Genomic DNA, 26,658 nt, shown 5'->3' with positions numbered 1-26,658 from the left:
CCATCAGAGAAGGATGATGACAGAGCACAGTATTTATTAGGTAACACTGATACTAATTTGAGGATCTGCAGGACTCTCTAAGCTCAACTTCAAAACAACTGACATCAGCTTTATTTAATGTTGCTATCCATTATTCTTTTACTCCATCTGTTTACCTTAGGGGAATAGTCCCACCTCATGAAAACACAGAAACGAGACTTTGGATAGTTGTGTGGGTTGTTTTGGCTGCTGGTGGAGGCCTTTTACATCCTTTTCATGCCTAAGCTAATGCTGCTTACATGTTGTGTCATAAGGTAAATCCAGTGTAATGCTGTCAACTTTCTGCTCCCACTGCAGCTTTCCTGTGTGTTACTGAACAGCCGGAATTGTAAAATCTGGTAGTTGACGAACTCTCGTGGCAGGCTGCCACTCTCTTTGTTCGCTAATATAGAAAATGCAAATGCTTGGAGGAAAATCTATGAACAGGGAAAAGACCAGGGGGAGTAAAGGGAGAGAGCCAGCACAAAACTTTATTCATGAATATGCCAGACGCATACTCAAAACAACAGCCCCCTGAAACTTGGACGGCGTCGCAAAAACCACGAACATGAACGGAGGGAGACAGAGAGAGCACAATGCCAATATGTCACACGCTAAATAGTTTTAAATTAGAGCCTGTATACGCCTGTTGGAGACTACATTCATCATACTCAACCTTGGTCTGTTTCTTGCAAACCTGGCAGTAAGAGCTTCCACATGCCAGTGTCGGCGCTGGGGAGAAACAGAATCGGGTTATCAGCAGAAGTTTACTTGTCTTTAATCAGCCTGTAGCTAATTACCAGGCTTCCACACAGCGTGGCCATAAGTCATTAATCATACAGGGCGTCTGGGAGCTCTCAGCTTTGTCCTGGACCACTGCTGCAGACAGGAGCTCCCTTTTCCATGATGGAGCTCTTTCCCTCTCTCTCCTTCTCTCTGCGTCTCCTTCAGAGCGGCGATGCCTATAGCAGCAATGGCGTCGCCCATTAGGGTGTAAATTACAGGCCTCGTCGTAGATACCCAAACAAAGGCCATCTGTTGTACTTCCTGTTTCTCTTCCCAGCGGCCTTCTGTATGCCTCTTTTTTTTCTTTTTTTTTTTTTTTTTACAAAAGATAACTTCAGCATTACTTAAACAAAACTCACAGTGAAATGAATGGGCGCACGCCAAAATGTGCTGCGTTTTTGTGCTGTAGTGGGCATGTTCAGTCAATCAACAAATCAGCACTACACGGTGATGTCAGTGTTTTTGTGGCAAAATCACTTGCAAGTTAGCTGACTGACGTTGGGTTCCATCAAAAGTTGCCATGGAGAAAAGTGCGCTGGTAATATTTTGCAGTGAAAGTAGAGGTGAGAAATAAAATTGTCATTTAGCCAGACCAGGTGATACATCATTCTGTCTGCGCTGCAACACCCTCGCTCACCAGTGACTAAATGGGTCCAGGGCTGTTTTCAAATTACAGCACAGAGGTGCCGAGGTCTCGACAAGGATCCATCCATGGCACTCTGACGGCAACATTTTTAATCTGCCGTCCATACAACTGAAAGGTTCATCTACGTGACAGTCAGAGACAGATTACTCTGTTGGAATGTTTCCAATGATTACATCTAACCGGCCAACACCATGTGTAAAATAACAGGACAACAAGAGGGAGAGGGAGATGAAGGACACTGACACAGAGAGAGAGAGAGAGCAGAGAGGATGTCTTCTTCCATCACTCTGATCCCTCGGACAGCTCCATTCACCGTCCTCCATCACTCTTTGACAGGGGATATTTCCTGCGACCCAACTCTTTTTCCGTGCTACTGAAATTCCACGCTCAAATGTACACACACAAGCATCATTCCAAAGAAAAAATATCTGAAAGGAGCTGGCAACTGCAAAGTGAAGCTTTCAGCTGCTTTTCATGCTACTGCATGACAAACTCCCATGGTTGGCTGAATGTCTCCATTGGCCAGATGGAACAAAACATCCCTTTGTGCACCTTGGAGGTCAACCTGTTTCCCATCATGAATAACACACACATGCAACACACAAAATACCTGGTGTTAAGTGAATTTTTTGGTGCGTCGGATGCACACACTCTTGACAGGAACGGAGAAAGGTTGCGATTTCTTCCTGACTCTTCAACTATTTGAGCACGAGGTTTTGAAGACAGATGGTGGGCCATGTAAAAGCAAAAGACTGGCATCAAATGAAAGATTGTTTAAAGTCAGAACTGCCAAAGCTTTATGCCCATCATTTATCTTGTTACCAATAGATCAAATTCACTTCATGGCAGAGTCATAAAAATGTATGAGAATGTAAATGGCTGAGTGACCCATTCATCTTGTTTAAAGTGGCAAATGTAACATGCTTCCCATCCTGGGTGATAAACTCATACTTCACTCTTTTATGAAGGATTCATTGTTGATGGTGAAACGTCCTGAATTTCATTACAGCAGCAGGTAGAGAGGCTCTGTCGAGGTACTCCTGTTGCAGTACAGTATGTGTAAATCACTCAAGCTGTGTTACACAGGGGACAGACCAGGATACAGTTTTTTTTTTCTTTTTTTTTTGGAACAAACTAAAATCGGACCTCAACATTTTCTCCTGCCATTTTTTAAAGCTTATAGCATTTTATCCAAAAGTCAAACTGAATGCTCGCTATTCAAAGCCAGTTCACCCTTTCAAAAACCAGGATACTATGTGACATTTTTACTTTACGTATTTTCCTTTGATGTTGTTTCCTGAAAAATAACATCAATCATTCTGATTTCCTCTTGAGAAGAAAAAGTACATGTGAGTGACTCCCATTTGGCTTCCCCAACCTGAGAAGTTGTATTTCAAAAAACCTCAGAGGACAAAAAAAATGCAATCATGCCACTAAAACTCAATATTTCTGCTGGACACAGTGAGTGGTGAGTGAATCAAAGGGCAGGTTTTTCCCTCACACCAACCCACCCACACACACATACACACACACACACACACACACACAGACACACACACACACACACACACACACACACACACACTCACATTCAAAGTGCTTGCATACACACAAATACAGATACACACATGCTCCTAGACAGAAACATACACACATTAGTCGACAGGGCAGTACACTGAGGTGGTTTATGCTTCTTGTCAGTTGGAGGGCGTGATGAAGTAATGATTAATATGGGGGATGTTTGGAAATGTAAATCTGTGCTGCAGCACAAATAAACCGGGGGGGTTTCTGGGGATGATTAAATGGACATTTCACAGTTGATTGAGCATGCAAAAAGTCATCCATTTCCCGCTAACTCTGTAAACAGCAATGGCTACCCCGTTTCCTGTGAAGTATATGATGGTCGTTGTGGTTTTATATGCACACACAGGCCATTGAAGACGAATGAGTGGCTGAATTTATATAACCACTGGGATCTCCTGATTAGGTAATTTATATGGAGGACAGGTTTATAACTGCTAACTCACCGTCATGTCCCGCAACAATTATTCCTGAAATCCGGCTGTAAAAGCAGACGGTAAATTCTGCATTTCTCTTTTGCTGTCATCAGGGCCCATAACCTGAGATCTGATTTTCAATAAATCTTATGGAGGGCAATTACATCAAGGGAGGGAGACTTTCAAAATTGATCGGAGTAGTGAAGAGTAGCATGTATAGTGTCTGTCTAAGATTGCCCTCAGTGGCCTTGGCAAATCTAAAAAGCTTCCAATTTATAGCATGTCCCACATATTTGAGAAAATGGAGTATCATCTCTTAATGCGTCAGGAACTCATCTACTGAGGGTGAAGGTAACAAAACATGTTAAGACAGAATAACATGAATTCACGGAAGACGTATCGGGTGAAATGACTGAAATGTCAGTAATCTGATCAATATACTGTATGATAAATCAAGTGAGAGAGTGACAAAGAACTGAAACAATAGGCGTAAAGAAAATCAAGTCCAAATTACCATCAGATGTCATGTAAACTCCTGCTACCTCAGTTTGCATACACTAATAAACATACATTACAGCTAAGCTACAACACTGTGATCGCAAAGCCAAATATAATCACTGAAAGTATACATGGCTGTCAGGTAGTTTATTTTGCTGTTGACCCAGTGACAGAGATTCATGAGAGCTTCACTGTCATTGTCTCCAACAAGGAAATTACAGCTGCAGCTTCAACCAGGCACAGAACCATCCAGAGATATAGAAAGAACAACATAAAAGTTTAAAATATTCAATATCGGATTTAACAAGGAAGAAAGTCATTAATTAAAAGAAGGTAGTACACAGTGCTGTGAAAAGTAAATATAGTGAGTTGTGAAACATAAACATGGCAATAAAAATAGAAATAGAAGTGTGAAATACTGTGTATACAACTGACATAGTACGACAGCAGCTGAAAATCACAAAGTCAAAAGGTCATCAATGAGTGATCTTGTTGACAGAACATTTGACTGTAAGGTGACAGTGGCATAAGCCTGTGTCTTTAAGATCCAGGGGTGTTTGGCTATAATACAAAGTATAAGATTTCCAGGTTTTTAATGTCTCATGATTTTGGAGAGGCAGCGTAAAACTCAAAGACAAGGGGAAACAGTTAGCTTTATTGTACTATTTCATTTCTATTGTAAAGCGCTTTGAGCTACAACTCTAAAATACTCTTTAAAGAAAGTAAATAAATATTAGCTTATATTAGTCTGTTAGTCATTAGACCAATAGCCCATGAAGAAAATATTCAAAAGCTACTTTGTGCTATTTTGTGTGTTACTGGTGTGTTAAGTGTTGTTACTGTGGAACGACAATGGGCCTATTACAAAATCTAATTAAAACTTAAATCAAATTCTGGATAAAAGCATTAATATTTTATTCAATATTTATTTTTGCTCTCATTAGCCGTCAGATTGTTGGAAAGTCAAGACAAACAGATCTTGGTTAGCTTACTTTTCAACTTCACCAAATGTACAAAGTTTCAAATATAATCACTATATTATCGCTATATTACTTATTTAAAATAAGGTAATAACATGGGGAAATTTTCTCTTCTCAGCTACTTTCTCGTTTATTGTATGATGGCGCCAGATGAAAAAAGGGAAAAGAAAACATGCAAGTTACATTAAAACTCCTTTAAAGTTTAACACTGTGGCCGAGCATTCATAGAAAATTGATTTCGACATCTCTCTCAGTGTATGTTGGTTTGCTCTGGACAGCATCTGGTGAGAAGTGGATGTGTGCTATTAACAAGTCCTCTGGTTGAGGTCCCACCCCAGCATGGCTGCTTGTAAATGGCACTCTCTTATGGAGACAAATCACCCACTGGTTAGGGTTTCAATGAAAGGGGATACAGTTAGAGTACATAAATATAGCCGTAGGAAGCACCACTAACCATGTGATACTCAAACGATAGACTTTTTGTGGCCAAGAGCCAGGTTTTACTCCAAAGAGGCTCAGCTACCAGAACAGCTAAAAGCTCACAGTATACAGTGTGAATGGAAATTATATCTGTAGCAGAGCCTGGGCCCAGATAGTTTTCAACAAGCACATTTAGCTGAACAGATGAGATGGATGAACCATTAAATAGCACACAGAAAATACAGGCACAACTGTGTGTTGGCTTTACGATGTGTGGAGAGGTTGCAACTTTCTCCTGGATTTTAATGTGTATTTCAGCCAAATAGAGTCAAAGAGACGTCTGTAGAGAGCTTATTAAAACCTGACACGCAGAATCATGTATATGTGTGTGTGGTTGCGAGGAGTGAGTCGAGTGTGAGCGGCATATCATGTACAATTAACCGGTACAGAAACACAAAATAAAAATAAAAAACGAAGAGAAAATGTGAGGAAGTTGCATCACTTTCGCCTGCACAATAAAGAAACTATAATCCCAGATTGAGTGTTGTAATGATAATTGTTATTAATCAAAAGCACTTTTCTGGTTGTCTTTATATCTGAGTAGATGCCTGCAATGAAGCCAGTGTGATGCGTGATGTATAGTGTCTGTCCTCGGGCGTGATCATCTCGAAAACTCCTAACCGACACACTGACAGACAGTGGAGCACTTTACCATGAGACAGTGTATCACACAGCTCGTGCATCAAATTAGCAATTACAGCTTTGAAGTTCACAAGATTTAAGAAGAAGACAAAAAAAAGAAGCATTTTGCGTCTCACATGCTTGACTGCCCCATCATCTTCATATTTGTTCACAGCTGCCACATTGATTCTCTTTCTTTTCGCCGGGAACAAGGGGATATTGTTCTATCGTTTCAGAGTGAAAGCATGCAGGCACTCAACCTGTCGAAACCATGCTGGGCTGTGTTGAGCTCTGAACTGGAAAATGCTGGCTGCCTCCCTGCAGTTTTGGACTGTCTGAAGCAGTGGTTCTCAAACATTTTCATGTCACACAACCCGAGACAGACACACATTAGGCCATAGACTCTGCCGCCAGTGAAATTTCCTCTCCTTGACTCCCATAAGGTAAAATCTTAAGCCATTGATTCACTACTGAATTATATAACTGTCTGCAGGCTGCTTGCTACAGTCCTTGTTCTGATACCCCCTCTACATGAGATCATTACTAATGAGTTAAAATATAGAAGAATTAACTTCACCAGATGCACCAAAAACTAACCCTAACCCTCCTAAGCAAAGCACTGGTCTAAAGGCAGATGAAATTAATGCCAATAGCAGTTGCGAGTGGAACAAGTCAACATACGTCAAAAGAATGGGTGGCTCAGTTCTTATCAGAGCACATAATCAACAGGTGTTCTAAAGTAAACACTGGGATGATTAATCGTTTGGATATCAAGTCGCCTTTGCCACAAGAAAATGGTCAAAATTCAATTAACTGCCAGAGACATTAAACATTAACAGAGTGTAATATATTAAAAGAACAATGCCTTTTGATTGGCGGCGTCCATGAAATGAAGTTTAAATCACAGTGCGATGAATAATACTCTTTGGCTTTGTTTGCAGACCAATAGACTGGCTGCCCGAACTGACGGCGTGTTTCTTTGAACTGGCATTTAGACTGACAAACACAACACAATTGCCAAAAAAAACAGACCCATTCATTTTTCATAATAGGGCTCTCATGTGAGCGCTGAGGGTAAATCCCACATCAAAATTTAAAACAGATCTATTTTTTATACGCGCCACTACATCAGATCACCCGCATTACCTGTGGAGTCCTGGACCCGAGGCCCTTTTTCACAAGCGCATACAAAAGCACACAAAACACTCAGCTGCACCTTGGCTGCTGCTGGTGATGCAGTGTTTCATGGCACCCTGTTTGCAGTGAAGTACTGAGCAGCTTATTAATCAGTGCTGAGAGGTCTCCCATCCATCCAGGCATATGGCTGCTTGCCTGTGGAACATTTTAAAGGCAAGCAGGTCTATACAACAACCATTAAAAGCACCGAGAGCCATATCCTGTAAATTATTTAGCTGGGAGAGGGTAGTAAATCAGTGTGAGTGTCATATACTGAACATGGCACATGCTGCAGTGAAAAATGCATACAGAGCGACTATTCACACATGGCGCTGAGCATGGCATTTAAAACCCTGTGTCGTCCGCCATCTCTCCATAGCCCTGTCAACTTCAGTCACAACTAATTCATTGAAGTTGATTATGAATGATCCATTTTGGGAATTTGTACAATTGCACTGTGCTGACTATTGAGTTTATGTACACTGGAAGCGGGGGATTATGTTTCAAATCAGTGCTTTTCTGCATTGTTATTTCAAAGACTGAGGCAAAACAAAAGATTTCCAGGAAAACTATGTTCAGTCTATGATGAACAGAATACTGACTTGAAGCATTTTGGGGCATTAATAGTTATGTGAGGAAAGCCTTGCTGCAATTGTATTTTCAGAGATGCTAAAGCCTCAACACTCCAAACTAAACATTTTGTAGTTTAGCCATAATCAGTCTTCCTTCACACAGCTGTTCAAATATTCCATTTGTAATTTTTGAGGCAAGAGTTATTCCTGAACGTCTGTGCTTGAGATCTGGCTTGTCGACAGGCTTCACTGTGACTGACACACTCATCAAAATGAGAATCCTTCTTGCCTGGGGGAACTGTGATACCTGTCAAATGGTGGATATCTTTTAATGTTCCTGTCTCAAATGCATGTCAGAGCAAATGCCAAGTCATAACATCAGTTATTACCTGGATGTTCAACGCCTGATTCCTCTTATTTACCTAAGGTTTCAAAAGATCCCTTCACTTGTCTTTCCCGCTTTCTTTGTGGTGAGAATCCTCCTTGTGACAGTTTCTCTATCTTCGAATTTTCAGTAGATTTCATCTGTTTATTTTTTGATTGACTCCTTGGGTTTGCGGCATGTGTGCATGTGTACGTTAGTGTGCTTGTTCTCTCATAATATTTAAAGCCCTTAAGGTTGATAGCTTGCATTTGCCAGCTTCCATCTTAAAGAAAATTAACTGTAACAGACTTCCACATCAGACACACTCTGCAGGCTCCTGTGTGCTGTGTGACTTCCAGCTTACTCACACACTGTCTATAGGGGGAGCAGTTCAGCACATGACTGTCACAACACTTTTGGCTTTCAAAAAGCTCTGTAACCTCAAGTCACATAGTAGGGAGAGTTTCTTGTCACATTAAAACAGTTGCACTTAATCCAAACTCTGGGGAACGTCAAACATCACACATACATCTATGCTGTTCAAATACTGTGCATTGTACGATATGTGTGTATTAGTTTTTAACTTGTTATTTTCAGTGCAGTTGGTTAAATTAAATCAAAAATACTGAATTATATGCTATGCCATCCCAGCAGCCTTGCTCCTATACAGAGTGTTACTATTCAGACAACACAAGTAAATCTGCAGCTGAGTAGTTATATAGTTTAAATTGCCATATCTTTCCTTTTTGCAGTGGCATAATGTTCCTATGATAATTTTTTTTTTAAATAATATGGCTCACTGTTTTAAATAAAAAGCTTATTTCAAAAGGAAAACAGATAAACTTGCTTGTTCAGCATATGGTCGCCTATAACATTTTCACTACACCTTCAGCAGGGCAGACAACAACAAAAAAGCGAAAAAACAAATGGATTGTAGGTAATTTTCGGTTCAGTTTCAGAGTTAACACTAAAATGCATTAAAGCAATAAAAGTGATGTGAGCCACCATATTTCCTGGGGCTGTGTTGCTGTATGTCTTGCCCAATTTGTCTCCCAGTCAGGCCCATTAGTCTACTACACTCCCTTCTTAATACGCTCGGCTCCCCGAAATGCCTCAGATCAATGTGTGATACATCGCAGCATCATCATTTACTGCATGTGGATGAGCTGAGAAATGTCCTACTCTCCTATTATTTCCTTGGAGAAGTCTCTATTGAAAGTCACATGGGTACAGGCAGGGAGAAGTAGTTTGGTTTGGGGTTGCTGGTGTAGAGGTGAGGGAATTGTTTGGTCCACTGACATGAATGAATTGCTGGAGTAATGTGGAAGCTGGTAATAGTTGAATAGTTTATATCAACTTGATAAATATAGCTCTCATAAATCACATAAGTGTTATATATTGCTGTTTTTCACACTTGGCTCCAACCAGGAAACTCTGGAGAATATCACAATGGATTGTGCACTTCTTTTTTTTCTGTATAGGCTACATAAAGTTCTGGGTCTTCAGTGGTTCCTTAAATTGGATAATAGTCCTATGGTGCACCACCATACTGTAACACAAGGAACTATTAATGACCCCAGATGGTGCTTTACAGGTTTGCGACTGATTGTGTCTTTTTGAAATAAAGGCGGGAAATTCTGCTCAGTGGTGCAATGGAGGCAAAACATAGCCATGTCTGCTTAAAATAGTCACCTGTTACCACAGAACTTGCTCGATAAAAGAAGCATTTCATAATGGCATTATTATGTTTTATGTTTCTTTGTTCCAAATGTAGTCGCCCTTTGTATCTCGAGGGAGGCCTGACAGCAAGAACCTCTAGCATAATCAAGCTCTGATCTTACCTGGATGTGTCTGAGATAGTGCCGTTAGCTAGCTAGCAAATATGCTAACCTTAGCTGACTTTCTTTATCATTTAATGGTGATAATAAACATTTTCACAGCGGATATTTTGGCATCTCATAGCAGGAGAAGCAAAGGTTTAATTGACAACATTTAAAAAAAAAGACTGCATTCCATTTAGGTGAGCTAGTTCCAGGGGCCAGGTATTAGGCATGCTAGTTTACTGTCATGGCTTGAGCTTTTCCTGCTACAACAGGTCAAATTGACTGGCTGATTTGTCTTAAATTATGACTTTAATGGAATTTGCTTCATGATTTATCTTAATGCATCAGGCTCATGTTGGCTAACAAAACTTTCAAAACAGCATCTGTAACAAGTTTCCACTGTTATATGGTGTAATTGGGCCAAAAAATAAAGCAAAATGATGAAAAGGGGCAGTGTGTGAGAAAGCAAAAGTTTTTGATCTGCAGTTCGATGTGGAAACTTTTGAAAACATAAAAGGGCAAGAGAAGTTAGCCATTCAACCAAGCTCCCCATCCACCGGACCCCATGGGCACCGTTGCCAGAAATGTGATGAAGTTTTGTAATGTAACTTTTGGTTGTATCCACTTTCCTTCAACTTCACTCAATCTACGCCCACATCAGTTTGTGATTTTCTTTGAGAATCCCTCTGAGAATGTGTCTGAGCTTTCTGCATCCAGCCATTAGTTTTTACACGTAGGTGGATCAAGCAATGACAACTCCTACGTAGCAAGATTTTCCACTAAAGAAAAGGTTAAAAAGGCAAATAGTCACACCCTTCCTCAAAGCCAGCACATATTGTGGTTATACAGCACTGTTATTCACAGGTGGTGGTACAAATGGTATCTACAATGTATTTCTCACAGAAAAAAATTCTCCATCGAAGCATACTCCAAGCAATGCCTGGTACACTGGAAATAATTTAATTGTAGATTTGTCTTTTAAGAGTTACAGTATGTGATAGCATAGACTATTAGCTGTCGGTTAATGTGTTAAAAATATTACTTGGTGGTCTTGAGGGTGGTGTGAACTGTTTTAGTGTTAGTGGTGAAATCACAACGTTCAGTGTAGCAAGTGTCAAACAACAACATGTACAAATCTGTATTTCATTTCAATGAAAACTCCACAGGGTAAATTCAAGCAGCGTTTCTACAGAGCTGAGTTACTAAGATGCTAACTACTAGTAAACATTTTGAGGTTTTAGCAAGACTGCTCTGGGTATTTTCTCATGTTTGTGTGGTTTCTGCTTAAGATGTGAATGACAAGTTCTGTCCGATGTTGCCACGTAAAATACAACAAATGGAAATTATGTTTCAAATCTTACTTGCAACCATCTCGGTGTTATTTATTTGATATAAATTATTTATAATTTTTAAAAAAGTTCCATACAGTCTATGCTTCATTTAAAATATTCCATTCTCTCATGGTCATTTTTATTACCATGTGTGCAAGTGCAATATTTATTTCAAAACCAGCTTTATTCAGTTATGAGCATTGTTATTTATTCATTTTTACAGGATGCAGTATGTTTCTTATAATGTATCTGTTGCCAGTTATCAAAAATTAAGAAAATAAGATTAAGTTTGTAAAAGATGTTGTTACTCTTGAGCATTTGGTTTGCATTTTAGTAATCAGATGGTAAGAAATTTGAACATTTAAGGAGGTGCCGATGTTGTGCACTTCTCTATATTTCTGATGGAATGATCAGAAGGATCTGGGTTTATGTAGTCAGTAAGCATGTGAGTCATGGTAATTGGCAGCCCACACCCATGGAAATGACATCATGTACTCATACTGTCATGTAGGGCCGGTGACACACCATCAGGATTTACTCATAGAAAGGAGAGAACAGCAGAAGACAGCAATTATGTGGTAGACTGAAACCTCAAACCTGTCAAAAAAAAAACTTGGAAAGCAAATGCCTTTATCTCAAATTAAGTTGGTTGACTGTCTTTGATAGTCCACTGGGTGGCTACACACAAAGACACATGCTGTAAGATGTCTTATACTGTATTCACCCAGCTTCAAACAATTACAATAACCTTGTGATTGTGTGCGGTTACACCCTGAAGATTCAGTGCTTAGGCATTGCTGATTTCAAATGAAGGCAAAGAGCCCTTTGGAGCCGGGCCCATCCCTGACATTTTCTCTGCTTTTTACATTTATCAGTGACAGACAACAACCTCATCAGCTTGCATACTACTCCAACATACTCCATTAAGGTGCCTGGAATAAGGGTGCATTTCCATAAAATATTCTTTGTCAGGATCAGAAAATGGGCAAATTATCTGAACACTAAAACACCCCAGCGCACCATAGATCCCAAAGCAGACAGAAATGACCTCAATTAGGCTGTCTAAGCACAAGAAAGTGTCTCACTGGTTAGAGATCTGAGTGGCACAGATAGATCAACACTGCCACTTCTCTCACATCACCTGGATGAGCACTTTACATTTGTAAATCAATGAGCAGGGTAACCACATGTAGAAGAGCTGGGAGGGATTCCTGTCTGCCTTGGCACAGATTTTGAGAACCAAATTACCTCTATTACAGCTCTCAGTTGGGGCCTGCATTCTAGGATCAATTTGTCAAAAAAGGGTGCTTTAGCATTGATGGATACGACACGTGACCAACGACAATGTTGATTTTTTTAATCTCCTGGATAATAGGCAGATTTAGTGCAGATTTTCCTGGAGCAGTGGATCTGTTTACGACCACCGAGTCCCTGCTTTGTTTCATGCTGCTCACTTTATGGCTTCATTACTACAATCACAAAGCTGTGGGCACCTCAGCAGCCCGTATCACCATAAATCACACTGAGATAATGGCAGTCGGGTGTTTCCAGCTCGGATGACACCTTTTACTACGACTGGAGTGCGAAGGCATATTTGAGATATAGGTGTATGTAATGTGGAGTCGTAGATACACATGAAGGCTGAGATGGTCACAGACAGAGGCCCTTCTCTGTGGTATCTGAGAAGTGGATGTACAATCAAAATGTATTTGAAAAGTAGCAATCTATTCTTGTAAAACATAATTGCAAGTAAGAAGTGCCCATAAACAGTGTCTTTTTCCCATCACTGAGAACTTCTATATTGTAATCGCCATACACACATATGCATAAAAGATAATAATTGCTCTCTGACTTATGTCTGGCATGGGGTTGAACATTATAGCAGCTTCCCCTTATTGACACAGCTGTTACCCAAACTATAGACTTGCCACTGCAGACGACGGCATGTCTTTATATTGTGCCACACACCCACTAATGACAGCTTTAGTGGCGGTAATTCAGTAGGGTTGAATATGGGGTTAGGTGTGTGAGTCACGTCCTGGGCTCCCCCCTTTGCCAGATGTCCTGCCAGGTTTCCTGCAGTGTCTCTCCCTCTCTCCCTCTCTCTCTCTCTCTCTCTCTGATGATGCAAGTATGTCCCAAGAATTTCAAAATGGCTGCTTTGGGTCTTGACGAAAAATCCAAAGAAGAACAGAGTATTTTTTAAGAAATTTATTTTTTCATACCTTTTACATGTTTTAATAATTTAGTGACTGGGTTTTGTGTTGTTTGAAGACCGTACGCTCAGCAAAACAGACGAGAGCAATCTTAAGAATATATGTAACTTTAAATGTCAACTCCCTAAACCCATAAAGTTGCACAGTAAAGTTTTTGCCTCCGCCGTGCAGTGTTTACAAATTCAAATTCGGACCAGTTTTCATGTGGAAACACTCTGAACCGATGTAAAAACCCTTGACCCAACAGTGTTAATGTTTACTTCGACAGACTAGACACTTACACCTCCCTTAAACTTCAGCTCACTGACCTGTGTGCCCCCTCAAGACCTTCACCACACTATTTCTTAATATGGTTAATAAGACTCCTGTTAAATCCATCAAATAATATCAAGCAGATTTATCAATAAAGTCAAACTTAATTTCACAGCTTTTTAATTATATATAAATTATTAAATGACTAAATTTAACACTATGCTGTGGTTTGATGTATACTTCTGTTCTGCAGAGCTCTGCGCGCACCTAAGGACTTTTCAGGCCTTGATGGACAAAGTGAATATGCAGTTTAATAGTCTTGCATACTCTAATCCCCTATGTTCTCTCTCCTCTGTGTCAAATCTCCTCAGTGAGAGGGAGGGCTGGGTAGGTGGGAGGGTGGGTAATTCATGCACACATGTGCCTGCCTGTTCCTCCAGTGACAGGGCCAGGGGGAGGGGCACATGATAAATTGCCTTCCACCGGGGACCTCCGAGCACAGCCACCATGATGTGGGTAAAAATGGAAATTGCTCCCTTTCACCGTCATTACATCAGTTTAGGACGCGTGTGGGCCTTATACACACTATGAGAGGAGTTTGTGTCGTCTGACTAACCGCTGCGCCATAGACAAGGGACAGCACAGCCGAGGATCTATTTTAAATAAATAATAATAACTGTAAAACAGCTGGGTCAACATTATGGCCAATAGAAGTGAAAGACACACTTGATGCCGTTTAGAGTCGATGATAGCAAAGCAAAAGATATAGGCCCCTTTTCTTGTTATGTTGCCTTACAGCCATTCACTATGGATAATTAATTGTGGCTGTGTGAACTCAATCATCTGCCCAAGTTTTCTATATATTAAAAAGCAATAAAGCTCAAATATGCAGCTGATCGAGTGTCATAAATAAAAATCATCTGTAACATCACATGTCCATCGCCGTCATCTGTGCAAGAAAAAATATTTATATAAAAAAAAGACAAAAGAGAAAAATTTAAATTATTCATATGTGATGTTATTTGTATATAGGATTTTGATATCACGAGTTGTGACTGTTTGTATCTGCATGAAGATCCCACAACTTTGCACAAGTCCGATCTTTTTTTTTTTTTTTTTTAATAACAAACTGAGTGCTCTGTACATTAGATTTACAGGTGGATGAGATTATCAAATGCAAATTAAATAATGGCATCCAGGTAATGATCATCCAATCAAAAATAGCCCAGACTCATGTTACACATAAACCAGTTAATGGCCTCCACGTCGAAATTTCACCCATGGTGGAGCAGCAGTCTTACTCTTATACTCTCAGCCCACAGCTTTGTCATAAATAAAATAAAATAAAAATGCACACTAGTCGAAAAGGCTTGTAAAAATTCTAGTGCATTCCACCTGAAAGCAGCAAATTATTCAGCTCAACGTCCGTGTTTCTCTTAAGGTTGTGAAATTGATTTTTTTGATATTTTAATTTAGCAATTTAAAATACATAAATGTGCCCATGATTTAAAAAACCACAGAAAAATCAGCTGGCCTTGCCGAGCAGTTTTCTCTCTGACATATTTCACAAATTTACTTTTTTTTTACGCAGGTAAAGTAGCAAGTCAGTCTCCAACGCTTGTCAAAAAATCATCCATCTCAAAACAACACACTGACGAAACTCAGCTACCAGCAAACTAAATTCTCTCATTCGAATTCACTTTATAAAGTCCGTTTAACTCTGTACAAACACACACACACACACACACACACACATATACACACACTCTCTCTCTCTCACACACACACACACACACACACACACACACACACACACACAGTTATCTCCTTCATTCAACTTGCATTAATTTAAACGTTATAGTGTGCTCTGATTAAAGTGAACTTTTAAAGCTTCTCCATCATTTGGCTCATAAAGTCATATAATAGAAAGGAAGATAGACGGAAAAGAAAGATTATATGAACAAATAGTCACAATCTGTCCTCGTGTGACAGCAATTTACTGTTTTGAAAAGTATGACAGTGGAAAAACCGATAGGCCTTTGTCGCGAAGATGATCAAATGAGATTTTCTGGACCCCATCAATTTACTGGCCAATTTTTTTTAAATGTCAGTGTAAAATAAATGAGAGAATTATTTCAAAGTGAACAATGTTAACACTTAAGAAAATGAGGCACACGGAGATATGGAACAGAATTGTTTCTTATTTTTTTCCAGAATACATACAAAAAAATACCAATTCTCTTTCCAAGGTGTACACCTGAAAAATAACGGCAATTTAAAATGTGGACATTTTTTTTTTTTTGAAATTTAAGAAACAAACATGCATGTAAATTATTTTCTTCTCAATGAGACATTAAATAAGAACAAATACAATCATAGCAATTTCAAATTAACATCGAAATGAAGACCCCTACTTTAATTAGTACTCTAACATGTGTGTGTTTTCACTTTACCTATAGAGTTCAGTTTCAACATAATGCACTTTTTGAGTTGCTCAAATATTTTCCATTTGCAGCTATTATCGCCTGCTTTTAAGCCGACATATAAATAAATACAGTTGAAGTCCACGGATCCCGCCCATAAGTTTTAGCGCTGTTAATATAAAAGTCTTTATATTTGCATTCTTAGTACTATAAACTTTTCAAAGTCACTTTTCCTCACTGGTATCCAAGCGCTGATGCTGTGGTGAGTCTCTGGCCATACAGTGCATAAGGGGAGTAGTAAGGGCCGGTGGCTGCGGGGACGGGAACAGGGGCACCAGGGGTTGGCAGAGGGCTTTTGGAGTACGGGTGGTAGCGGCTACTGAGTCCTAACGCGTGATGCGGGCTCCTTAGAGCCAACGTCCCGGGGCTCCCGGGGGCTCCTGACGGTGGCATGTGCATATGGCAGGCCATAGCCGCTGCTGCGGCGCTGGCCAGTGATGAAGACCCGGGATAACCAGAAATCAACTTCTCAGCCCCGGTAAAAGCAGTGTGTGTCCTCAGGTGATTCAGGAGCTCTTCCGATGAGGAGAAGCGCTTGTCGCACGGTCCATTTGCCGACACCCAATTACAAACATGAGGGAGAGGGTCGTTGGGGAGCATGAAACCATATGGGTACAGAGGGTGTCCGCTAAATGATGGCGCCGAGGAATGAACGCCATGTATGGGGTGTGTCGGGTACATTAGTGGGTAGCTGGACTTTAGGGCGTTAGCGGCTGCTGCAGCTGCAGAGTCGTGCGTGCAGGAAGCACTGGCTGCGCCCGCCAAGTGACTGGCACAATGGTAACTGAGGCAGTAAGGGTCTCTGCACAGGCTGGCTGACATGATGGACGGTGGAGAAGCCCCTGCCAAAGGACTGGATCCAGCCTTACTGCAGCCTAGTGAACTAGCCAGCTGTGCGTTTACCAAACTCCCTCCGTGGGGCAGGAAGTGTTGAGGGTAACCAGCATAGGCCCCAGCCAAGCTACCTGGGTAGGTCATACCAGCAGGAGGCAAAGGGAAAACTGTCTGCCCCGGTTTGTAAGGAGAAACCGGCGCCACAAGTCCTGACCCGAGAACGGATGCGGAGGATACAGAAGTTACGGAGGAGGACTCCGAGGAGGAGGTGGTTTTAGTGCCAGGCGTCGTCTCCTGGTGTTGGTTGACCTCCACGTTAATTCCACCACAACTCACACTTATCCTGCTGTGGCTAGTGGTGCCAGACCCGTCCGTAGTGCCATTTTTATTACAATCAGACTCTTTCTTTTCATCCCTGTCCCCACATTTCCCCTCTGATGGCATAGGGGAGGCTGAAGTGCTGGAGTTGGGGCTGCCTGTCCGCGGCGTAAACGGCTGGCAGGTGGCGCTCGGCACTCGGAAACCAGACTTCTCTCCGCCTGAGACGCCCGAAGATGAGTCCTTCTTGTCTGAAGGTTTAGAATAAGGTTTGAAGCTAGATTTGTCATCCACACCGATGTCACTCAATTTCAAAGGGCCGGATTTAGATTCCTTCTCACTAGATCCATTTTGTGATCCGGAGGATAATTTGGAGGAGGGTGGTGGGTCCGGTTTGCCGATCTGAGAGCAGGTCTGCGCCAGCAGAGCCAACGGACTTTTCTTGGCATCTAGCTGCAAAAAAGATTAAACAGATGTTGATAAATGTTTTTAAAACGCACATCGAACACTTTCTTTTATGATTTCAAAATGTACAGCCTGAGAGAATGCGGTTTGATGTAGACATTTCCTGACATTTCCAAACGGGATTTTATATAATTACACACGGCTCTTCCGTGAACAAAACTACAGTCGTGATGATTATAAAAACAAACTACGAGGCTTCCTGCTTCACGGGACTGTTTTAAACACTGGCTGGACAGGAAATGTTACGGGATAACAGCAATACGCTCCCAAAACGTTGTCCCAAGAAACATCGATAATCAAAATACATAACAGTGTACAGTGTACTGTGAGTACACTGACATAAAGTATTAAAAATGTTCTCCTTACCTCTATGGGACTGACCGGGGTAGAAGGCAAAGGCTGCAGATACTCCGGGTGCAAAATGTGTCCCGACCGTGCGGTAAGCATTTTCAAAACCTTGATGGGAAGTCGGTTTGCTTGCCGTAATGGATCAGACGGTGGTGCGGAGTGGAGAAAAGGCTTGTTGATGCTCGCTGAGCTGCTATTCCGACAACTGCTGCTTTCCCAGGCTGCACAAATATCACTATTTTTCAGAGCAGACGCCGAGGGCGACGTGATCATGTCCCAATTGTCAGGAAATGAAACGGCGATGCTTTCTTCAGATTCATTAAGAAAAACAGAAAAGCAATCGAGCCTCTCTCTCGGGGTAAAGGAGGGAAAAAAACAAACGTAAAATGGTTCAATAATAGGTAGTAATCCTGGTGGTGAAGGAGCAAGGCGCGGCAGCTGGAGGGAGACCGTGCGAGGTTATCGCAGATCCGTGGCTGCGTCTTGCACCATGAGCGCTGCGTCTTGTGTGCGCCTGTCTGCAGTTCCTCGCTCTGTACTCCCGAAGTACGAACTGGTAGAAAATTTCACTTCAAAAGCAGCTGAATTAGTCCGAGATTAAAGCCTTTGCCGCCTTCCAATCAAATGGGACCCTGAGGTGATTGGAGGGTCAAGGGGATGTGACGTTCTCCTCTTTGTAAGCGCCTCTATTTTGACAGCTCGGGGGAGGAGATAGGCTTTAATATTTTGGTTACTGTGAACGCTTGCACCATTTTAGATGTGGGGTTACGAGTTCTAAACATAATAATATAATGTGATAATAATTATAATAATACAATAGATGAACTATATACCTCCAACATTAGGCTAAAAGTTCACCAGACTCACTTTAACACTTCCATTTGACCTAACATGAACGATATCATCGAGCTGTGTGTATGGACGCTAAATCAAACACTCAGTTTATCCACCTGGGTAGAGTTAAATCATGTTTTTATCACTTGTAGCACATTCATCTTCATTTGTTTCTAGTGTTAAACATTGTAAGTTATGATGGCACAGTCCTTTACTGATGTCTCTGCTCACTGCCCATCACTGACCTTCTCATTACTTCATTGCCATTAAAATCTCTACGGGGATAGTTATGTCTAAAGTTTCTGGGGTAAAAATATGTTAGTCCGAACTCTGTCGTTATTTTAGTGTTTTATTGTTATACTTTAACAGTGTGTAACCCGGGAGACGCACAAAGTGTGCGCAAATTACGCACGTCCACCACCGGGACGGTTTTTTTTCCACTGGCAAACATAAAACCAACCACTTGAGCTTGAATTCCCTTAACAGACAAGCGTTGACAGGAATAGACCAATGTAGTGATGGAGGGATGTGAATGTCACATGTTTTCAGTATAATATACACCGCCCTTCTATTTCTATCTCCACCCCTCCGTCAAGTGTCAATTCTGCTCCACCGCAATCAATCAGTTATTTGTCAGACGCTGTCAATCCACTGCTTGATTTATGTCAGCTATTGTGGCTGATTACATGCCAGTGTGACTGCGGGAAAAGAACAAATGGGGAGAGAGACATTCTGCAAGAGACACAAGAGTTTTCAGAGGAAATAAATCGATCCTCGAGTTAAGATTTAATTTTTGTATGCATCGACAATAGCCGACGTCCCCAGTCCAGACACTGTGGGGGATATGAAAGCTGTGCACTGCACTAAACACCCACTCTCTTGGTTATTAAACAAAGTCTGTAACTTTTGGAGATTCTCATCAAACACCTCGGAGGTGGCACACACGGTGGGACTTTAATAACTTGCAGACAGTCGAGTTCACATGTTCCACGGAGTAGCTGTTAGTGCTCAAAGGTGCTAAAGTGCTCTTGCTATAATCGGCCGATTACAGTGTTAACAAGAAGCATGAGGAAAAAAACACTGTTGGTAACAAATAAATTTAAATAAAATGCAGCGTGAAAAAATATCATGCGTAGGCCTATAGTTAAAATAGACAAATTAATAATTTGTTTTTATAATCTAATATATTTGATGTAGCCTATCCTTCCGAAATAAGTTAGTTTAAACAATCTGTGAGAGTGTACATTCATTCAAAAAAAAATTATAATGTGTAACAACCCGGTGAAACATCACAGTCTTTCAAAACAGAACCCTGTCCATTTTAGCTGAACGCATCTGCTATTGTGTTGTTAAAACCTGTCATCTGCCTCGGGCACACTGTCATCTGCGACAAGAATAACAAAGACAGGGAACAAAAAAGAAATCCAGACATTTTATATTGATGTCAGCTCGATTTTATTTACATACAATGAAAATGATTTATTTTCTTCAAGAGGTAGAAAAGCGGAGTGGGGAGAAAGAAAAGAAGAGAAATGGTCTGTCAGGCCGTTGAGAAAAGAAGTTTAAAATGCCTTGAACTATTCACCGCTGAGATGGCTAATCAGTATTGAGGCTCCGGGGCAATCGGGCAGCTTTTCAATGCGGTTCTCCTTTCATCTCAATCGGGATGGAGGCGCTCAATTAAAAGCCTATCAGTTTGTAAGTAAATCAACGCCTATCAAAGTTGTCACATCAAACAAAACGATTATTATTGCAACCCGCCTCTGCCATTAATCTCTTTCTGTGGTAATCTGCTTGACAGGTCAACTTGGAGAGCAAGAAAACCTGGAGTGGACAGTGAGGGGGCAAAATATGTTTTTTCGTGAAAAATAGGAGGACTAACTAAAAACACGCAGAGTGTTGGAGTCCATAATCTCCCGCAAATACAATTTAGGATGAAGGTTATGAAATAAAAATAAGATAAAACACAGACACATGGTGAAAAGAAGAATATGAGGAAACAATTTACAAATAAATCTAACACACACGCGTAAATACACTTTTCAGCTAAGTTTGAAAAAAGAAGAAGATTGGTTTCAGTTCATAGGCCTACACTGGTCTGCATGGCTGACTACAGCTTTGTAAACTGTGTATGAACAAATAAAAACAAGCAGCACTTGTCTTCTTTATAACGACATAAGTCGTAATTTTGAGATAATGTGTAATATAAATAAACACTAACTCCAAAATAGGCCAACAGTTCTTTTCCTTTTATTGGGGGAGTTTGTGGAACTGGGGGAAAGAAGTCCAAATGAGCGGAGCTCTTATTCCTTCAAGTGTTCTCAGTGTTTTTCTCTGGCAGAAAAAAAAGGGGGAACGTTTCACAATATGCAAAGATGTGTGATTGATAACAGGCTTGCTGTTTTCTGCAAGGGCTGTCAGTCCGTGACACAATATGTGAGTTATTAGGGCAAAGAAGGGCAACCATAAATTTTCACTGTCAGGCGAAAACCCTCTTTATTGTCCATATGACGAATGGGCTTCTGCACCAGACACCAAAATACTCGGCATTCCCCTTAAATGGGAACACATTCTTGCGACCATAATTCATGATATTTAAATAGAAAGTTTTAATATCCCCGTATATTTCATAACAGTGACATGTTTATGAATAACTCCCCGCATGCAAATACAACTATTTACATCTGGTGAGGAATATGTTGTACTTGCGGGATTACTTTGAGCTATATACTGGGCTGACTTCTTTGCCACGAGGAAGAACAAATTTCAATCTTATGGCTAATTTATAGAAAATAAAAAATATATAATTAAACTACTTTTCTAATAACAGACCCTTAATTTTACCTACATTTATATTTTAAAGAAATTACATATTTCTTATACCCAGTCAGTTTTGATGCTATTATCAATGTTAAAATGAAGTTATTAATTTTTATAATAGTCTTATTCTTTCAACTCTGTTATTTACTTTGAGATGATATTCCAGCCACAACCAAAGCATGTGCTTTCTTTTTAAATAGACGCACATAATCTCCAAATCGCAGAAACAGATAAAAGAAGATAGAGGCTGCACAGGAGAGTAACATATTAAAATCATTCAGATGCATGCATGAAAAGATTTTTCTAAAACTCCAAGGAGGAAGGACAGGTTTACAGGAAAGTCCGTGACACGACATTACCTGGAAGCATTGCCTACTAAGCCCCGATGTAAAACGTCAGAGAGGTAAAAGAATTAAAAAAAAAAAAACATAAGACTGTAACAACACTAAGACGTAGTCCTTCTGTCTAAAAGAAACCTATTTTTGCATTACTCAAACACAACCACTCATTGCATTCTGTCAAATGTGAAGCACCGCATGGAGCACGGCGGAGACTGGAGCCATGCAGACTCTCTCGCTCTCTCCGGGCGGGCTGCAGGGAGAAAGTGAGCTTTTTCCGCGTATGGAGAGTATGGGAGGTCCCACGTGACGTCACATGACATACAGTGAGGAAGAGGAGCAGTGTGGCGCTCCCAAACTTTCACATTCTGTTCAACTTGAGTGCCACTGTTACCCACAGTGTGCAGGTTTGCCCCATTACCTTGACAAAGCAGCTCCTTTCACTCATTAGCACAGCTTCAGAGGGAGAAGGATAAACATAGCAGTGAGGTAAGCTGCTTTAGTGTTTGGCTGCGGTCTCTGCCTGCCTGCATGCTTTTAGGGCACAGAGACACATAGGCCTACTAAAATGAATGAATTTAAGATAGTTTGGTAAGTAAAGTCTCTATATATTTATCTTGTCAACATCAGTTTTTTTTTTTTAAATTCATTTTATTATCACACCAAGGTGGGTTTTGTCACAAAAGTGACAGTCAATCCCAATTCATGATCTTTCTATAATGACATTTAAATTAAATTTGATAGGTAGAGTGTTAAACAGGCATTATCAAGCAGTCAAACACATATAAGAAACAAGAGACAAGACATATCACAAGCCCACACTGTGTAACAGTGTATGCAGAACTCATAGCTGACCTGCAAAGCTACACAAAGTTGTGACTCAGAGTGAAATAAACACGAGTCATATGGTTAACATGAAGCCGTTAAGGTTTGTTTACATTTCTGATGCTAACTTAGGGCGTAAATGGAAAGTGGTTCTAATAGTTTTCACATTTTATCTGAAACAAACTTTTATTTTATTTCAAAAGTTTGATAAAATAACATTGTCACCATCTCTCGCCTATAGGTCAAGTGGCAGTCCTTTCACATTCACAGTCTTCATATATAAATATTCAATTTGTCTCCTTGGATATTCTGTGGTAGCAGGGTCAAAATCTGGAAAGAAAGATAAGTTAGTGTTAAGCCAATGTAATCATTTTTCAATTACAATTTTGCCATTGCCCTCATGCCCATATAGGTAATTTAATGATCACCCAGTGCCATTATATCTTTACCCAGTTATCTGAAAAGTCAGCAATTTAGAGATACATAATCCATTTGAACTCAGGTCATAAGTAGTTTTAACATACAGATATACAGATACATGGAATTATTAACACAATTTCATTGAACTTCATTCATTCAGGACGAGACCCAGTCACAATTACTATAATCATAGAAGACCAAGACACAACAGTTTGAGAAGTCTTGTGGACAGTGCAAACTGTATTAGTAAATATGCTTTGATATTTAAATACAAGCAGGTCCTCTTTACAGTGTTTGAAAAGTCATAATTTTTTCTTTAGATTACACACACTGTTGTGTGAGTGTTTACAAACCAGCAATACCACAAACAAAAACGTGATTGGGTTCAGGGTTGGTTTAGTGGGAAAAAAATCACAATACATACACGTTATTGATAACATCAAGCAGTTGTATACAAGGTTTACCTGCAGTAGCTCAAAGGTATGCATCAGTTTATGGATTTTAGAAGACTATAGGTGAACCTACCCGTTGCCCATGCACCAAGATATATAAAACCATCATTATTGTGCTATGGAGGAGCCAAGGTAAGGGTAAAGCCCATACCATGCAGTTTGTGTCCAAATGTGTGCTTCTATCCATATATCATTTTGCATTGCTTACATTTTATAATCTCAAACGATACACAGATTGATAGGTCTCAGTCCAGAAACATGATGTTTTTATATACAGTCTAAGGTTTGTAGACAATAAGGATTTTACTCCTACTTCCACAGAGTTAACTGCATTGCAGATGACTACACTTATTGCACTCTCTTGCGTTGTAATAGCCTATTAAAGCTATTGCATTTATTGGTTTTGTGATGTGGTCTGGGCTAAAACAATCACAAACCTAATGTCACAACCCTTTGGTATTATGATTAGTCTTGTTAAGTGGAACCAACAAGTCTTAATTGCAGTGTAACCATGATGTGTGAACCACAGACTCCGGAGACAACGCCACAGTTAGCCTACACTGAATAACCAACATGGAAGCTGTCAGTACAGTTTTAATAGGGACTATTTCTCTTGTAGAAAGTAGTTTCAGTAAACCAAAATTATCTTCATGGCTAACTAAACAAGTAGGGTGTCTGTGAAACGTATTGGTTTTTGTATTTTGAGTGCGTTGTATCACAGGGGGCAGCACTGAGCTCATCCTGTTAAAGCGGTAGAACAGAGGGAAGAAAATGTAACGCTGGGCCTAGTTGGACAAGTAACGCCAAAGGGAGATATGTGCTTTATTGTAAGTATTTCCAAGCAATGTGTTTTTGGTTCACAGGAGGAATTCCTTAAAAAAGCAGTATTAACAGATGAGTTTGGTTAGGTTAAGGCCCCAATACAGAGCAGCAGCGCTTCACTTTCCTAACTGCGTCAAGGTAGCTACTTAAGCTAACGTCGGTAAAATGGAGGCATTGAATTCATCTTAATTCATTAATCTTTTAATCTATGAAAGGTGAAATATATTTTAAACACGACTCTTCCTAGCCCCCTGCTGCAAAAACAGCTTTTTATCTTAATGCTTTTCAACAGGTGCTGGTTATCTCATCCACTTGTGTAAACAAATTAGTTTGTAGGCTACTTCCTGTAAAAATGTAGACACGTTCCTTAAACGCAGACTGATGCCGAACATAAGGATTTCATACATGGAAGGGGAAATGTGAGACTGTCCCATAATCAGGAGACAGTCAGCAGCACTGCGATTTTAACACACACACACACACACACACACACACACACACACACACACACACACACACACACACACACACACAGTCGGACCGCGTGCTTCCGCACACAACAGCAGGTCAGCTGATTGAGTTGGCACGCGGAAACTGTAAAAGTCAATTGCAAAGCGCCAGTAGATCTCCAAAGTAGCCGGGCTGAGGTTACATCCACTAACATCACCATTAAATGTTGACAGCAGCGGGTGTCTTACCGTGAGCAGGACGTTGGCTATCAACTCTGATTATCAAAGAAAAACAAAACACACAGTCAGTGGGCTGTCATCCTCCTCAGGAGAAAGTTATGGCACGAAACGAGTCGTTGGTCGCTTTGAATGGGACTCAGGTAAGTTTGTTTTGGAAACTGTTTCGACTTCGCCCCCTCGCACGTTTAGCTGGCACCTTATTCAGTGGCTGTTGTATTGGTACTGCATGTAAACTGGTTTTGTTTGTTCCTTCGACATCGCCGGTGTCATGTGACCCTGTAGCTAAGTCGTGACTTTCAGTTTTGCACTTCCTCCTGCAACTTAACTGGAGAAAATAACGGAGTAATATCATGCCACAATGTGTCCTTAGTGCAGGGCAAACGGTTGAACTATTCTGCACTATATATAATGATGGCTGGAAAGCATATAGAAAATGATTATCTCCTTGCAAAATTAATAGCATGGCATTGGGTGTTAACAGTGTCATGTCCCAACTTTAGGGTTAGCTGCTGCATTATTTAGCAACCTATATCAATAAAGTAAATTCAAATAATGGTGCCAAAGCAATATAAAAGTGGGTTGTCCTGAATAATTATTTTGCTGCTCTCATGTTGGGGCTATTTTTTCATGGCTATTTATATCATATTTATATCATAGTTATCTCTGTGTTTTTTAATTATAATAAATCTTCTTCTTCTTCTTAAAGATTTCCTACATCGGACATGACTGTAAGGACATCCCAGACTTCCTTGGAGACACATATGGCCACTTTGCAAGAAGGCTGGATCTGAGCTTCAATCAGCTCAGGTAGGTGACATATATGTAATAACCTGGATGTATATGCTGCCTGTCTCTTCCTCTTCCTCTTTCTCAGTCTGTTACTGGGAGACATGCATCTTTTACATCAGGTGCAATTGAATGTGTGACCTCGGTCTATAGGTGGTCAGGAGTGTCATCAGAACATCAAAGAGCTGAATGAGTGTTAGCGCTGGGCTGGTGTCACACTGGGGCAGGATAAAAGGTGTGATCGATAAATGTGACATGCTAATTCGGGGGCAAATGGAAGAAAAGATTCTTCTGTCAGGAGATGAAGGAACACCTCATGGCAGCTGCTTCAGAGGGGGCTGCCATTTCAGCAGCAGGCCTAGTGAAGTTGATCTGGCAAGTAAAATGAAGGAGAAGATGGTTATAAGGTGCTTTTGTTTCTGAACCCTTTTCATGACTGTCAGGCCATGAAGCCGTCTCAGTCA

The 26,658-nt window shown here is 40.5% G+C and overlaps 2 protein-coding genes across 4 annotated transcripts in view; one reads left to right on the top strand and one right to left on the bottom strand.

Annotated features, from left to right (window-relative positions):
• Positions 1–15,941: 15,941 nt before the first annotated feature.
• znf503 (zinc finger protein 503) lies at positions 15,942–18,835 on the bottom strand. The gene is made up of 2 exons (XM_056396331.1): positions 18,227–18,835; positions 15,942–17,848 (listed from the first exon to the last, which is right to left on the bottom strand). Exons 1-2 carry the CDS (start codon positions 18,479–18,481, stop codon positions 16,418–16,420), a joined length of 1,686 nt encoding a protein of 561 aa, XP_056252306.1. The 5' UTR covers positions 18,482–18,835; the 3' UTR covers positions 15,942–16,417.
• A 5,738-nt stretch (positions 18,836–24,573) lies between these two features.
• The window catches only part of lrmda (leucine rich melanocyte differentiation associated), a 197,901-nt gene continuing 195,816 nt past the window's right edge, over positions 24,574–26,658 (top strand). For 2 of the 3 annotated variants that reach the window (XM_056395971.1, XM_056395973.1), the window contains exons 1-2: positions 25,411–25,548; positions 26,115–26,215. In XM_056395971.1, coding sequence (XP_056251946.1) covers positions 25,507–25,548; positions 26,115–26,215 — 143 coding nt within the window. In that variant the 5' untranslated portion in view covers positions 25,411–25,506. Of the gene's footprint in view, positions 24,725–25,410; positions 25,549–26,114; positions 26,216–26,658 lie in introns of those variants that run through there. The other variant, XM_056395972.1, reaches the window with a different exon arrangement.

This window comes from Seriola aureovittata, chromosome 14, assembly GCF_021018895.1.
Source record: "Seriola aureovittata isolate HTS-2021-v1 ecotype China chromosome 14, ASM2101889v1, whole genome shotgun sequence".
NCBI classification, from domain to species: domain Eukaryota; kingdom Metazoa; phylum Chordata; class Actinopteri; order Carangiformes; family Carangidae; genus Seriola; species Seriola aureovittata.
This window is presented reverse-complemented; position numbering and strand designations above follow the sequence as displayed.

Bases quoted from the DNA above. Each gene is read 5' to 3' on its own strand.
- znf503 (XM_056396331.1), bottom strand. From the start codon at position 18,481: ATGATCACGTCGCCCTCGGCGTCTGCTCTGAAAAATAGTGATATTTGT. The intron at 17,849-18,226 runs GTAAGGAGAACA...TCTTTTTTGCAG, and splicing joins CCCCGGTCAGTCCCATAGAG to CTAGATGCCAAGAAAAGTCC.